Source organism: Martes martes (genome assembly GCF_963455335.1).
Source record: "Martes martes genome assembly, chromosome: 5".
NCBI classification, from domain to species: Eukaryota; Metazoa; Chordata; class Mammalia; order Carnivora; family Mustelidae; genus Martes; species Martes martes.
In genome coordinates, this window is record NC_137892.1 from 126,176,283 (window position 1) to 126,192,925 (window position 16,643).

At 43.4% G+C, this 16,643-nt stretch overlaps 1 protein-coding gene across 1 annotated transcript in view; it reads left to right on the plus strand.

Annotated features, from left to right (window-relative positions):
• LOC308343001 (chondroitin sulfate proteoglycan 4-like) overlaps positions 1–16,643 on the plus strand; it is a gene marked incomplete at its 5' end in the record, with an annotated part of 62,059 nt that overhangs the window by 22,083 nt on the left and 23,333 nt on the right. Inside the window, 2 exons of the mRNA XM_080803786.1 lie at positions 7,008–7,206; positions 10,658–10,789. Of these exons, the coding sequence (XP_080659912.1) occupies positions 7,008–7,206; positions 10,658–10,789 (331 nt within the window). The remainder of the gene's footprint in view (positions 1–7,007; positions 7,207–10,657; positions 10,790–16,643) is intronic.

Genomic DNA, 16,643 nt, shown 5'->3' on the forward strand with positions numbered 1-16,643 from the left:
GGGGGTGCTTCTTAGGCATTCACAGATAAACATGTTTTGGCAATCACATGATGTCCACCATTTGGCTCCTGTCCTGATCTGGGGCCCTGAAGCAATGTCATGGCTTCTATTGGCCACACAAAGGGCTTGATGCGTAGGAGTCCCTCTGGCTCTTATGGCACCATCTTCTCCCACACCAGCACTACCGATGTCAGTGCTGGTGAACCCATTTGTGTCAGTTTACACTCAAGTATCCCAAAGCTTTCATCCAATAGATTGTCTTGGTCTTAAATCACTCCTTCTTACTGTCCCTTCTTCTAAAGACTTGGGTATGAATTTGTTCTTCTGGCTTGGAGAAGAGTTGTAGCTATTATAATAGCAAATGCTCACAAAATAATTGCTAGCCATTATTACGTGCCAGGTATCACTCTAAGGGCTTATAGCTCACTGAGAGATGTGTTACCATTTCCTTCTTTGGACAGATGAGGAAATTGCCTGACAGCTGAATGACAGGTGGAGGACAGAGTGACAGCACAGGAGCCCAATGACTTGTCCAAGCCCCTTTTCAGGCTCTTCAGAAATGACTGACACATAATAAATAAGAAACATTTGTTGAAGGGATGAGTCAATGGAAGTATAAACTGTCAATTTCCCACCAACACTGGCCCATGTTTCAGGAACCAGGCTTTTGCCTCGGCTCTTTCTTCCTTTAGGAGAGCTGCATTTCTGGAAGTATCCTTGACCCTTCACACATTTCAGCCTCTAGGGGACACATTCATCGGGTATGCCCAGACACGGGAATCTGAAGGTGTTGACTTTGAAATTTGTTAGAAACAAATCTTCCCACACATGTTTTTGACAACTTCAGCCTTGTTTACACCACTCATGAGAGTCACTAGCTAATAATAGTTTCTTTAGAAGTCCAGAGGAAATTGGGTAGTCAGAAGGTGGATAGGAATAGAGCTCACTAGGGGCTAATTTCGCTAGAAAAGTTTATGTTGTTCAACATGGAAACAGGCTGGGGTTTTTAAAAATCTGTTTTTATTTGCTCAATATAATTGGATTTAGGAATGGACTTTTTAGTGCTTTATGTTATTTTATGGCTCGGATCATTTTTCGGCCTCTCTGTGTTAAGTGAAAAACTAAGGGCGTTGATACCTTCGGAACGTGTTGCTTTATCCTGCATTTACTCCACAGTCCTTGTCCAGACAGCCCGGGAACGGGACATTCTAGCTGGTTCCATTTGGAGGCCTTCCTCTGTTCTCACAGATTCTTGCGATGTTTCCACCAACTGAACTCATTCTCAGCAAAGCGATCTAAGCGCTACGTTGTTGGCTCGAGGGAGGGATCGTAGGTGTCCAGGATTATTAAGCACAGTTATAAAAGTTTACATTTATTACGTGCTTACGGAGTATAGTACTGGCCATCTTCCGGAAGTGGTGTCATTTTCACAACCCTACAGAGCACCTGCTGTTACTGATGTCCTCCTCCTCATGGGGAGCACCGAGGCCCAGCACAGCGCCGGGGGAAGGAGTGGAAAGTCTGGCTGTCTCACCACCATGCTCTGCCACTTTGCCTGCTACCCATGACTGCCTCGAGCTCTCTCAGTGCATCCATGTGGTCAAGGGCTGTCTTCATTAGGAAGAAAAAAGCCCCAAAGCTGCGGGGCTTCAGGGAGTAGGTCCGCAGCAGTTGTACCGAACACATACGTGTTTGCCCAGGAACCTCAGCAGAAGATTTGGGCACTTTGCCCTGTGGTGCAAAACTGCAGGATGAGAAAGATCTAGGGGACAGACCTAAAATGTAGACTGATAATGGGAGAGGAGCAGGAGCCCGCTGTGGGTGAGGAAGACCAAGGAATGGAGCAGTGAACTCTTGGGCTTCCTTCTGGAAAGGAATTGAAGCCCTGTTGTGGGTTTGGCTTTCTGTTCTGAGGTACCGTTTGTTATAAGAGGCACTGTTCGTTATAAGAGACACCATCAACTTAATAATAGCTTTATTATATTGAAATATTCCTGTCAATTTAAGATCTTTAGAACATTACATTGTGAGTGGAAAAATGTGTATACGCTAGCCTTTGTCTCCGTCTTCCCTTTAAATCAAGGAAATACGGTCTCTGCCGAGAACCTTGAGATTGCTCAGGCAGTTTGCTCCCACCCCCTGCCCCCATCCTTGATTCCAGAGTGTTTCTCTCAAGAAAAAGGGAAGAGTCGCTGGGGGCAAGGGCCATTTCCTTTATTCTTACCTTCTTCCCTGGAGAGCCTGGATCTAGTCCAGGAAGAGTACAACTTCCCAGTTTCAATGGATGTGGCCATTTGACTCTGGCTCTCTCTGAGTTATTCACTTATTTATCTGGTAAGAATCGCATTCTCTGCCTTAAAAGTTCTGGGTTAAAGTTCAAAGACCAGAGTTCAAGGTTTGTAAATTGCTCAACTTGAGCAAAATTTCTCTGAGCCTCCTCTTCCTTGACAGCAAAACCATGACTGAGTTGTGGGTTGGTGCATGTGTATGTAAAAATACACATATCTGGATTTATTATGAGGAACTGGCTTAGGTGATTATGGAGGTGGGCCAGTTCCAATATCTGTAGGCTTCGTCAGCAGGCTAGAGACCCAGGAGAGCCAAGGGTTTAGTTCCCATATGAAGGTCAACAAGAAGAGCTGATGTCCCAGTTCCAAGGCAGTCAGACAGAAAAGAATTCTCTTTACTCACAGAAGGATCAGTTTTTGTGTTTTGTTTTTCTATTTAAGTCTTCAACTGATTGTATGAGCCTCACCCACGTAAGGGAGAGTGATTCTGCTTTACTCCTGTCAACTGATTTAAATGTTAATCTCATCCAAAAACATTCTCCTGGAAACGCCCAGAATAATGTTTAACCAAATATCTGGGCACCCTGCGGCCCAGTCAACTTGACACACAAAATTAACTACCATCGTCGTGGGATTTTATGCTATCTTTGACTTTTCAAACAGAACACTCTCAAGACCTTCATATCATCCCATATGACTACCCACACTCCTTACTTGTCGTCAGAGCTTGGAGCGAGTGGCAAGAAGGATTATCTGTAGTCTACCTGGGAAAAAGAAGTGGGAGCCTAGGGGGCAGACCAGCTGATAGCATCTCAGACTCTGGATAGGAGTTTAAAGGCAGAAATATGAACAGTAACCATTCTGTCCCAGCATAACCTAACACTTGTTTCTCCTGATGTACTTTAAACATTTCATTTAGCCACAGAACCTGTGGCTGGCTGGTCTCCAAAGTCATTCAGTGGTACAGAAAATCATTTCCTTCGTGACAAACTGGAGTTAGGAGTTGGGATTAGACCAACTCTGGTGAATCCTTTGCATTTTACTCTGAAATATATTCTACTGAGTACTTTTGTATTCAAGCATCACCCGAAATTTTGGTGCATACCTGATCGAATGTATTTGTGTCCACAAGGGGGCTTCATTTTCCTGTTTTTCAACTTTGGCTTTCAATACTGTGTATTTTGTTTTGTTGTTGTCTTTTATACCAAAAATAGAATGATTTGTTTGGTTCTGATAAGCACTTGTCATCACTAAAAAGAGTGTTGAGAGCCAGGGACCATGGACGAATTAAGGCAGCAAAGCCTGAGATTTTGACAGAGGCTTAAGAAGGGTCAGACAGTGGGATAGTAATTTTATAAACATTTCACATTCCTCATCTGAAACTCAAAACAAAGGTCTGGTTTTTTAAACATTAGAATCATAATTAGGGTTATTTTGGATTATAATTAGGTTTCTCAATCCCATTGACCTTCCGTTTAAGTTAAAGTTGAATTTTTTAAAAATGTGTTCCAATTAAGGTGCTAATTTTTTTTCGGGTATGTATTCCTTAAACTGTTATGTCTCTTGGCCTTTGGATCACTTGGAATTCCACATTCAAGTTTCAATCTTTGTTTTTCTTCTCCCCATCTCAATCGAGCCTCACCCAAAGAGTGGGGCTGTTAATTGAACTAAATCTGGTTGGAGTGGAAATAAAGACCTCAAGTTACTAGCTCTTGTTTTGAGTGGCAGGTTTTCCAGTTGTTTTGAAAGATAGTATATTCCAGAAGCAAGAAGGGGCAAAAGCAGAGTTGCACGGAGGAGTAGCTACCGTGGAAAACGTGCTGAACTCAGCTTTTGTGTGCACGGTGCTGGAAAAAATGAGCATCTCAGAGTCACGAGACGAGCATGGAAGTACGTTTCCAAATCAGCGTGAGTTCTTAAAGAAAGGAAAAAAAGATACATGGATGGATTTTAAAATGTAAAAAGTGGAAAAGTAGAATCAGTGGCTGTAGAATTTTGTTAAATAGTCTGATTGTATATTTTATAAACACTGTAGCCTTTCCATGGATTAACTGAAGACTAAAACCTTATGATTTGAACATTAGGTTGATGAACATTTCTGGTAGCTGTTGAAGAACTGATGCCCTTAGAGTTTAGGGCTGAAAAATCCTCAGTGGCCATATTCCAAAAGCCAAGATACAGGAACATCCATCGACAATACCATCATGAAACAGATGAACTATCCTACCCCAAACTATGGAGAGGATTAAACAAAACCCACCATGCATGTTATAGAACAGTTCAATAATCGTAATCATGACACCCCAAATGACTTTTAAGTAATGTTTTAAAAAAATTATATTAATCCTTAGAACTGAATCTGATGAAGAGGTTGGGATATCATAGAGCTAATATTTATTGAATTCTTACTATCTGCCAGGCAAAGCTTGTTCTAAGTACTTTACATATCTTAAATCACTCATTATATATAATAATTCTATCATTCCTAGTGAGGCAATTAAGGCACAGGGAAATTAAGACATGTGCCCAAGGTTACATAGCTAACGTGGCATGTCGTGCCTCATATGAAAAGGTAGGAATCTTATATATTTTCTGATATTCCTTTCTCAAATTCTGTTTAAATAGTTATTAGGAATGAATGAGCATGAATTAAGATATTTCATAAACTCCCTATGCTACTAAAGAAAACAGTCTTTTAGATCAGAGAGGTAACTATTAAATCACTCCGGATTGAATTTTTAAATAAGTTGGTATCAAGCATAGAAGATGATAAGGTTCTAGTCAGAGAGCACAGAATGACGTAAGCTTGAAACTGTGCATGGTGTTTCTATAGGGAAGACATTTATAAATACAGATAGAAATGTGAAAATTTAGTGAGTGATAATGCCACCCATTTTTAGTGTTCGTGAAATACCATGTGACTGCATGATTATAGAAACTCGAAAGAGCCTCCTTCCTTCAAATGGGATTCAGTCTCTAAGTACCTGTTTTCAGCTCAACATGTTCACAACTGAACTCCTGATCTTACCTCGCGAACCCACCCCCCGCCCCCGCAGCTCTCCTCATTTCAGCTGGTGGTAACCCCGTCTTTCTAGGTGTTGAGGTCCCAGCCATGGAGCCATTCTGCCCCCTTGCCTTCTTCCACGCCTCACCACATCTGATTCATCAGACCCCCTGTTGGCTTCCCCTTCAACACACACCCAGAATTCGACCACTTCTTACCACCTCAACAACTTTGGACCACTCTCTTCTCTCACCTCTCTCCAGGATTACTGTAGTCACCTCCTAACCGGTGTCCCTGCTTCTACCCCTGCCTTCCCATGGTCTGTTCTTGACACAGAAGCCACAGGGTTCTGTTAAGACCAAGTTACTCCTCCCCAAAAGCCCCATGATGATGCCCCATTGCACTTAAGTAAAAGCCAGAGTTCTTACAGTGACCGTCAAGGCCTTGCCAGATTTGCCCTTCCATTACATTTTTGACTCATCTTCTTGTCCTCCTCGTCTCACTTGCTCTGTTCCTGCCATACTGACCTCCTTGCTGCCCTCGGATGGATGAGGCTTGCTCCCACCTTAGGGCTGCTCCCTCTCCCTGCATGTTCTTTCCCAGATATCCACATGGCTTCTCTTTCACCTCCTTCCAGGTTTCCAGGTTTCTCAAATGAGCCTCTGATTTAACAATCTCCCACTCCTGAGCCCCTTATTTGGCTTTATTTTAAAATTTTTCATGGTGCCCATGAACCTCTAAGAGACTATAGTTCATTCCTTTATTATGCCTGTTGTTTCTTCCCTGTACTCCTTCATCCCCTCCTGTTGGGATGTAGGCTCCATGAGGGTAGGACTCTCTTTTGTTCACTGATGGGTTGCAGGCACCCAGAACAGTGCCTGGAACATAATAGATGCTTGATAAATGATGAATTGTGGAACTAGGATGTTTAGGCAAGTGAAATAGATTTTAAATGTAATTGGAAAACAGAGACTATTACTCAGAAATAGTTGTAGAAGAGCTATCCACACAGGAGCATTGCAATATTTAAGAGCTGATGAAATTATCCACTTCTTAAAATAATGAATAGCAGTCCTTAAATCCACCTTATGAGGTAGGGTCTACGATGATCTGAGACTCCATGGAGAATCTTAGCCTATGCTTCTATACTTAGCATATGCCAGGCATGCAAAAGGTGCTTAGTTACTACCAGCTTTTATTGTTATTATACTTTATATAAATAAATATTCACTTTAAATAATTAATTTTGAAGAAATAATTATGAATACTGTTTTTTATTGGGACCTTATAAACCTCAAAAATTAAACAAACACTACAGCATGCCCCGAATTTCATCTGGTATTTAATTCTGTGTCAGTTTTGAATTGACAATCTTCATGCTTTAGGGGCGCCTGGGTGGCTCAGTCGGTTGAGCCTCTGCCTTTGGCTCAGGTCATGATCCCAGGATCCTGGGATAGAGCCCTGCTTGAGGGGGGTCCCTGCTCAGCAGGGAGTCTGCTTCTCCCCCTGCTCATGCTCTCTCCCTCTCTCAAATAAATAGATAAAATCTTCAAAAAAAAAAAAAAAAAAAGAATCTTCATGCTTTAAAAGCTCTAACAAATTGCTTTAGTTTCTGTATCTTTGTGCAAGAGGCCAGAGTAGCATACTATCCGGTTTACTTATGTGATATGATCGGAAATGGTCTTTGCAAGATCTGTGCTTCTCTTCTTTTTAAGGTATGGGCAAATTCTGTAACTGCGATTACCAGGGGCGTCCTCTGTGCGGAAGACGAGGACTCCTCCCCGCAGGACCTCACCTACTGGGTTACTCCACCCAGCAATGGGCATTTGGCTCTCCAGTCCTTTCCTGGCCGAAGCATCCAGAACTTCACCCAGGCTCAGATCAACAAAGGCCAGCTAGTGTTTGTACACACGGGTATGTCATAGAGAAAAGTAATGCAAAACTAAAATGTGTTTCAACCAGAGGTTAACATGATAGTCAAACCTAGTAGTTGCGACTGAAAACCACAAGTCATCTAAAGACTTCCTGGGGTCTGTAATTTTTTTTTAAGTGGCACGTTGTAGTAAGGCTAATGATAGCAAACATCAGAGAGTACCTATAACTCACACTTGGCTTACTCACATGGTCGTGTAAGGTCTAGGCTCAAATATAACATTCCCAAGAGCCTTTTCCTAACCACCCATTAAAATAGCATCTCTTCTCTGTCCCTCTCCATCCTTTCCTGACTTCCTGCTACTGTAGCATAGACTGCTTTGTTTGTTTGTTTGTTGTCTGTCTTCTATACCAGAGGGTACAAGAGCAGGATCTTTGTTTTCTTTGCTCTGAGGTTCTCAGCACCTCAAAGAGTGAGGAGAACAAGCAGGTGCTTAATAAAAATGTGTTGAAAGAATGAAATAATATTGAATATCTTTTATGAGCCAGGTCATGTTCCAGACACTAGGGAGACTTTAGCGAACAAAACATAGTTGTTAAATAAATAAACACATGAATAAACTAATGAATGAAGATAACTGTCATCCTAAGAGACCGGGACATTAAAAGGCTTTTTTTCTTCTGTCTGTTAATGGGTAATCCTATAAATCTGAGGAAGGGGTGATCCAGTCTGGCTTTGTTTCCAGGCTGCCCCTGTCACTGGATGGAGAGGGGAAGGAGCCCACTCCCCCAGCTGCTGAGGGAATGGGGACAGGGGCCATGAGCCAGGGAGCATGATGGGAAAGCTACCAGTCAGAGCTGGTCAGCCATTTTTATTAATTTCTTGGAAAAATGTAGTCAAGAAAATAAAGACTAAAAAATCTTCTAAATTCAGATGTAGTGATTTCCTGATTATCTTTGCAGCTCATGCAAAGAATCCCCAAATAATCTGAAGATAATTTACTATGTGAATGCTCTCTACTAGTAGTTCTAAGCCTGGAGCCCGGGAACCCGTGGGGTTAATTTTATTGTGATGCGATACTAAATCTACCCACATAGGTACCAAAGTCTTGTTTCTAGACCGGGTGATCTTTTCCACGTAGGTATGTTCTCATTTTTTAAATGTGTACCGGGGGCACCTGGGTGGCTCAGTGGGTTAAAGCCTCTGCCTTCCGCTCAGGTCATGATCCCAGGGTCCTGGGATCAAGCCCTGCATCAGGCTCTCTGCTGAGCGGGGAGCCTGCTTTCCCCCTCTCTCTCTGCCTGCCTCTCTGCCTACTTGTGATCTCTGTCTGTCAAATAAATAAATAAACTTTAAAAAAAAATGTGTACCGATGAGCTGACTAATAAAATACGATTCATTTAAAGAGGTACTGAAGTAATAGGAAATTTCCTCCAATTTTGTACAGTTTTGATTATTAGATACCAACAATCCAAGTCTTTTTAGATGAGGGCCTAGTAAGGTTATTTTTTTTTTTTTTTGAAGGAATTATCAAAATGGAGAGAAAGGCTCCGGGGACTCCCCCAAGGGAAGTTCCAGATTTCTACAACAATGCAGTTTGCAAGGAAAAGGAATCCTTGAGTCTCTGGCCGTCCCTGGTACCACAGGCGGCTCAGTCATGTGACCCATTTCATTTACTCTGCACAAGTCCTCTGAGCCATGTGGAGTAGTGACCCCATTTTAGAGATGAAGAAACTGAGGCTCAGAACGAAGTAAGCTGTGCTGACCCTGAAGCTGTGCTTTCTCCGCCGGCTGCCCCCACTGAAGGACAGGGCAGGTTAAAGAAGCACACTTGCTATTTGCAGGACTAAAATGAAAATTAGCTCTCTGGATTTATTTATTTGTCCACTACCAGATCCATGTTCACTTTTGGCTGGTAGAGGAAATAATGTCTCCTAAAAAAAAAAAAAAAAAAAAAAAAAAAAGACAGGAAGGCGAGTTAAAGGTAATTCTCTTTGAGAATCAATCCATTACATTCTCTAACTGACTACAGAGGCCGTAATGGCCCGCAAAGTGGCTGGAGCCCCGAGCAGACCAAGCTGTTGCTGAGACCAGCTGGTTCTCCAGCTACATCTGTCCATCATCAGCCCCAAACAAAGGCTTTGGTTTCATTAGTCTCTCTTAGCATTTATATTTGCCAAGTGCTCTACCACTCGTCTAACTCATTTTTCAGATAACAACCTAAGTAGGTTGATAAAACCTGTGTCGTGTAAGGCTGCCCTTTGCAAAGTACTGTGGGAAAGATCTGGGGTTACGCAACAGAAAATCTACAGGTCTCCCCTCCTTTCGTGTTTCCCTCCTTTCCTCTCTATGGGCATAGTTAGTGTGATAAGTTAGGGCATTCCCAGGATGCTATTCTAGTACGTGTTTTGATAGGATCCCTTTTGATTCCATTTCCACATTGTTTCTGGATTCGTGAAATGTGGAAAGTGCCTGGGGGCAGAAAGCATTCTCTTCCTCAGCTCATGTTTCATTAAATGCAACTTCAGAGTGGTACTTCTAGTAAAAGCAAGCAAACAAACAAAATTTGATCGTGGGCCCCTGTTCGAAATTAGGCTGACTCCGAATTTTCTCTCTCTCTCTTTTTAAAAATGACGACTCTTGAGTGTATTGGGAAATTTTTTAAAAGTCTGTAGCCTTTTTTTGTGAAGACTCGGAAACTCAAGAGGCTCTCAAGCCATCGACCAGCCCTTTATTAAATTGTGTTATTAAGGCAGTACTTGTACGTAATTGCAGAGTCTGACCCTGCCTTCTTTGTTCCTTGCCACATGTCCCTGAGGGCAACAAAGAGGACATTTCTACCCATTACATGATGCAAAGACCTGGGGGCCTCCAGATTTACTGCTGGCTGAACATTTTCAAAGGGTGATGGGAATGCGAACATCAGGCTGTCTACATTGTGAGCTCTCCTGTTGCTTTGTGAGTCAGACTGGTAAAGCACTCCTGGGAATGGGATCGATAGGGGGCCTGTCTCAATTTCTCTTACATGCATAAGTTAATTTATAACTTTATTGATACCACTAACCCTTTGACAGAAGTGTAGGAGTACAATTCTCTTCGTGCTGGAGTTTAACAAGAGCTGGCCTGGATCTTTCCCCACTCTTTACCACCTTAGCAGAAAATAGCTAGTTCGAGATCAGTGAATAATTAGAAATTATTTGGAGGGAGGGGTTAAGTGTTATTTTCTTCCCCCTAGTTTTGATTTTTGGCATATCAGTATTTCAGAAATTGCGTGTGTGGGGGGGTGGGGCAAGGGGGACGGGTAAGTATGCATTTTAGACCTTTATTAATGTTCTTCTAACATCACATTTTGGCAGTATTTGGTTTGGGGAGTTCAGTGACTCTATTAACACATTCTCTAGTTGATAGGGGTTGCTTTGTGGGAGAGAGGGTGAAAGTGGATGGCTTTTGCCCAACACCCAGAGTGACCAGAATGTAATTCTTCTTTTGAAGGACCCATGTCAGGAGGCTTTAATTTTCAAGTTAATGATGGTTTGAACTTTGCACCTCGACAAATTTTTAGCATCACCGCTCGAACGCTGACCCTTAGCTTAGAAGTAAACCGAGGACTGAGCATCTTTCCAGGTAAGATTTTATTTTCTTAATTTTTACTTATTTATTTGAGAGAGAGTGAGAGTATGGGAGCACAGAAGCAGGAAGAGCAGCAGAAGGAGAGGGAGAAGCAGACTCCCCACTGAGCAGGGAGCCCACAGGGCTGGATCCCAGGACTGGGAGATCATGCCTCCGAGCCGAAGGCAGACACTTAACCGACTGAGTCACCCAGGCGTCCCTCCAGGTAAGATCTTAACTTGAGTGCATTTGGGGTGAAGTGGTTTTCAGTTTATTTACAAAGCGTGGTTAAAAAGTGTCATCGTTTACCTTACAGTGATACCAAGAACAGTTACAAAGGTCCAGAAAGAATCCTCTCTTTGCAGGCACTTGGCAAACGCAAGGCTGTCTCTGTCCACCCCCCGGTCTCTTTCCCCTCCCTTGTTCAGTGGAGAGGGTGTGCTGGCGCTGGCGAAGGGCCATGGGAAGGGAGGCCCATGATCCACATTCCCCTACTCTCTCCTTAGGGTCTTTGATGAAGCAAGGAGAGCCAGGCTCTGTGGTGATCATCGAGATCTTGGATTTTCTTTTTCTAAATATAGAAACCATGTGCACATCAGGGATTTCACTGAGTGCTAGCTTCAGGGGCCTGAAGCCTCTGGATTGCTGTTTGCCCAGAATCTTAGCTTAGTGAGATGGAAAAATCAAAGTGAGCCTCTGGCTGATTGCCCTTGCAGCAGGGATAGGGAAAGATTTACCCCCGGCGGAGGGAATGAGAAAAGAAAAATCACTTAAACTTGTTATTTTTTAAAAAATGCAGTGAATTGAATAGAAAATGATAAAATTTATATTACAGTAAAAAAAAAAAAAAAAACAAACCCCAAAAACAAAAAACAAAATCCTGGGGCACCTGGGTGGCTCAATGGGTTAAGCCTCTACCTCCAGCTCAGGTCATGATCCCAAGGTCCTGAGATCAAGCCCCGCATCGGGCTCTCTGCTCAGCGGGGAGCCTGCTTCCCCCTCTCTCTCTGCCTGCTTCTCTGCCTGCTTGTGATCTCTCTTTCTCTCTGTCAAATAAATAAATGAATAAATCTTAAAAAAAAAAACTTACACAGTGACTTGTGTACTTGATACGTGTTACCAGTCAAACAGAGATGGAGATAGACAGTAATCACTTTATCCATTATGGTTATTCTGTGGTCACTCTAACCCAGTTGTTCTCAACCAGGAAGCTTCTAAGAACAGCCGCATCCTGGCCCCACCTCACCCCAGTTGAACAGGGAGTCTCTGCTGTTGGGCCCGGCCATCATATTTTTTTTGAGTTCCAGGTGGTTCTGAAGTGCAGCCAGAATTGAGGTCCACGGGTCTGGGCACGGACGGTACTAGTCTTTTACTCCTTACATGCACCTGAGGTAGGTGATACATTTACAGGAAGCTGGCGGGATTTGTGGCTTAGAGAGAGGATGTCATTCGGCTGTGCGACCGGTAAATGGCGCAGAAAGCTTGCATCCTTCTAAGGTAGACCTGGAGAAGCATCACTGTAACTTCAGCAGAAACACAGTGTCTGAGGAGAAATGTTGCAATTTTTAGTTGCCTGAAGCGCTCGAGCTCATGAAGAGAAATCTTATTAAAATCCAATTAAAGATACGTTAACCCAGATTCTTCTATTCCAAAATCTTTTTATATTCCGTAATTTTTCTCTGGGAATAACTGTGATGTGTCTATCGATTTTTTTTTTCAAGGCAACGAGGGTGCCATTTAGTGTTTAAAAATAAGCGAACTACGACACCCTAGTCTTCTGAAAAATGCAGTAATCTACCGAAAAAAAAAAGAAAAAGTGTTCTAAAATCAAAGTAAATCTGCAAAAGATGAAACACTTTTCATCTCTTCTGGCTCAAGTCTGGTTTCGTAATTGATGACGGTTGTGTCCGATTAAAGGAGAGTTATAGCCACTACAGCTTAGGAAGTTCTGTGTTTCTGGTACCTGTTTCACTGAACATTAGTTCAGCAAGAAAAATATATGATAGGGGCCCAAATTCCCTTGTCACCTTTGTGGAACTATGCAAAACACAGCATTTTCCTAGCCCTCTGTCTAATATTTGGACCCAGCCCCGAGGGAGCGGCAACGTTCTCCAAGCTTCCCCCGAGCTAGCACCTGTAGTCTGTTATTCTTGGTTTCCGAGTTAACCTCCCTTCTCTGGCTGTGACTTGTTTCCAGCCCCAGCTCCTGGCCAGTGGGAAGGAGGGTGGATTTTCATGGGCACCTCCATTAGGTGGCTGTTAGGTTTGATAAGATCTCCACTGGAGTGGGGGTGGGAATGACGACTGCAGTCACAGATTTTCGAGTTGGGACGGACCTTATGGGTCAGTGGGTCCAGTCGTCGTTGAGGCTTTTCCTAGCTTCATGTCCCGAGTGGTGCGGGCCCACTCGGTTCTGCCTCGGAAGTCTCTGGCGTGGGTGTGGCTCCGATGACCGCATCCCCTCCTCTCTCCAGGGACACAAGTGAGCCTTGCTCAGCTGGCTTCTACAGTGGCCGCCCGAGGATGTTGGTCCCTGCTGCTGTGTGAAGTTGTGGGGGGATGATGACAGATGCCGTACTCCCCCTCCTCCCTGAGGACTGCCCCATCCCATCACGGCAGGTCCTGCGGGGAGCAGGCTCTGAGTGACCTCTGCCTCCATCATGCATTCGGCAGTGCTTTGGCTGAGAGGAGTGGGGGGGCTCTGTACTCTCCTCCCTCTGTGACTGCAGGTGTCAGCTGTCAGCTCCGGCTGCTCTTGTCGGACTCTAGTTGACCTATATGTTCTGAAATATCAGGGAAATCGTATTCCTTTTTATAGGACAATAGATTTTATAAAACCATAATAGCAGGAAATCTATTCCTGTTCTAGAATGGACATCCAGATGCTATTCATACCCTGTGCTTCTGTGCAGCGTTGGTGGTATAGTGGTGAGCATAGCTGCCTTCCATACCCTGTGCTTCTGTTGCGTTTTACATTTGCGTCTACCGCACTGGATTGTTTGAAGGATTTCAAGGAAATAACGTATATAAGAAGTCGCATCGCCCCTGTTTGAGCATGATGCAACGTTGATAGAAAACCCTGGGGCTCAGGCAGTTTCAAAGCCATATAACTAACAGGAATCATAAGCCCCAAGAGCGAGTGCCAACTCCAACCCCAAATCTGGTGCTGGAATCACGGCAGCTTCTCTCCTTTCCGGGTGTGCCTGTGTTCCAGGCCCGTCTCAATTTTTAGAATACCCGTTCTCAGGAAATGCAGTCATCATGGAGGCTTTTTATTTTGTCTCCTTGATCTTATTGATGGATGGTTATACACAACCAGGAAAATACGCGTAGCGATTTAATAAACAGCAATGATGACGTAGACATTTTGTGTATTTCACTCTCTTGGAGTAGGAAAATCTTGCAACCTAGCATCAGTCAACGTTTGTTTTCACTCACACTGATCCCATACCAGTTGGACTCTCTCCAGCCACCCGGCAGACTTTGGCCGGACTGTTTTGCCTTCCTTGTGCACTTAGTCTTAAAAAGTGGCCCTGACTTGAGACCTGTAAGGATTTTGTAGGGTGAACCAAAATACTTATAAGAATACTTAACGGGTGAATATTTTGAGGTTAACATAGCTTCTGTGCCCTGCCAAATTTGAAAGTCATTTTGTAACTCCGTTATTTTAAAGTAAGGAGGACTGCAGTTCTAAATAAACTCTTTCGTGTGTGCATGGAGAAAAAAAAGGCTACTTAATGTGTATTTTCATTATTTTGCATATAGATGTGTATACATAAACACAGACACACACACGCACGGACGTTCTACTTCTTCCTGCAAAATTTATTCCCCGGAAAATTTTATAACTGGTTTTTCACCTTGAATGCTACCATGATATGCATTTGTTTGTTTACCTTTAGTTGTGACATGTTAGAACATGTTGTGGCCTTAGGACCTAGTTTTTGTGCAGATCCAAATGGTGCTTGGCTCTTTTACAAAGAGTGTTGAGGAGGGGTTGACCTTGAGAGTTTTATCAAACTGGTCTAGAATATAAGCTGATTGGTGAAGGGTATCCATAGCAGACCATGTCCCTTCAATCCCCTTGGGGTTCCAGCACGCTACAGAGGGAATCACATCTCACTGATGGGCCATCTGTCCTTTGTGGGAATGAAGGGAGAGAAGAAAGCAGAGGGAAATCACAGTGTGTTGCTAGAGTTTAAAGCAGAGATTTGTAAAACCTTTTAGTCCGTTAATCTTGCAACACTGATTTGAATATTGCAAGACTTAGTGGGAGATAATTAAGAGCTCCAAGAAAAGATTGTCAAGCCTTAAGGGAAAAACATGACAGGCTTACTAATTGAGGAAATAGGAGATTTACCCTCTAGAGTACCCTAACCATCCAAAACATATGCTAAGGGTCCAGTGAGTGGTATAGACTTGGTGAGCTATACATGTTCAGGGGAGGGAAATTCCCCATAGATTGGAATTGTCAGGGAGAGCTGGTTGGCAAGACAGGTCCTGAGCTGCCCATGCAGAGTGAGTAGCATTGCAATGAATGGCAACAAAGTGGGGAGCATACCAGAAGGCAGAGGATGGCTGCAGAGGTGAAGACCAGGGAAGAGGCACGGTAGCGTGTTCAGAAGGTGGAAAGGAGAGTGTGTTGGGTTTGTTGAGTGATTCATCCCATTTTCTAACTCAGTTATCATTCCAGCACTGAGCTTAAAGTAGTGCAGTGTAGACGATATAGTGTCAACTTTAAAAATACCCATTTTGAGGGGCACCTGGGTGGCTCAGTGTATTAAGTCTCTGCCTTCGGCTCAGGTCATGATCTCAGGGTTCTGGGATCGAGTCCCGCATCAGGCTCTCTGCTCAGCAGGGAGCCTGCTTCCCCCTCTCTCTCTGCCTGCCTCTCTGCCTACTTAAGATCTCTCTTAAAAATAAATAAATAAATAAAAATAAGAAATAAAAATACCCATTTTGAGGGGCATCTGGGTGGCTCAGTCAGTTAAGCGACTGCATTCAGATATGATTCCAGGTCTTGGATTCAGGTCATGATCCCAGGTCTTGGGATCAAGTCCCACATGGGGCTCCCTGCTCAGCGGTGAGCCTGCTTCTCCCTCTCCTCCCCTACTCGTGCTCTCCCTCACTATCTCTGTTGCTATCTCTTCTCTCTCAAATAAATAAATAAAATCTTTAAAAACAAAAAACAAAAAACAGGGGCACCTGGGTGGCTCAGTGGGTTAAGCCTCTGCCTTCAGCTCAGGTTGTGATCCCAGGGTCCTGGGATCAAGCCCCACATCGGGCTCTCTGCTCAGCGGGGAGCCTGCTTCTCCCTCTCTCTCTGCCTGCCTCTCTGCCTACTTGTGATCTCCCTCTGTCAAATAAATAAATAAAATCTTTAAAAATAAATAAAAATAAAAACAAAAATGCCCATTTTGGAGTCAGTGAGACCTACATTTGACCATTAGGCAGATCGTTTAACCTCTCAGAGACTTGTTATCCCTTCTTAGTGAGGAAACAAATCTGTATTTCTTAGGATTATCAAGTATCCAAAAGGAATGGCAAGACTGTCCATGCTGCTTCCTAGTATATCTCTATTCCTTCTTACGGCTTATCTCATATGAGGTACTTGATAATGTCTGTTGAAGAAATGAGCAAGGCCCTCTAGTTTGGTGACCATGATGGAGGTGGTTGTTTTTCATGAAACAAACACAAGAGGAGATAAGTATGTTTGAGAAGTGCTGGATTTAAAAGAAGAGTAAAGTAGATTTCTTTACTCTGAGACTTAGACTTTGACATGCTGATTGGCTTCTCAAATCTTGAAGAGGTGCATATAGACTGAGGGCTTGACAAACACATATGGTTATGAGCCCTTTTATTACCACAC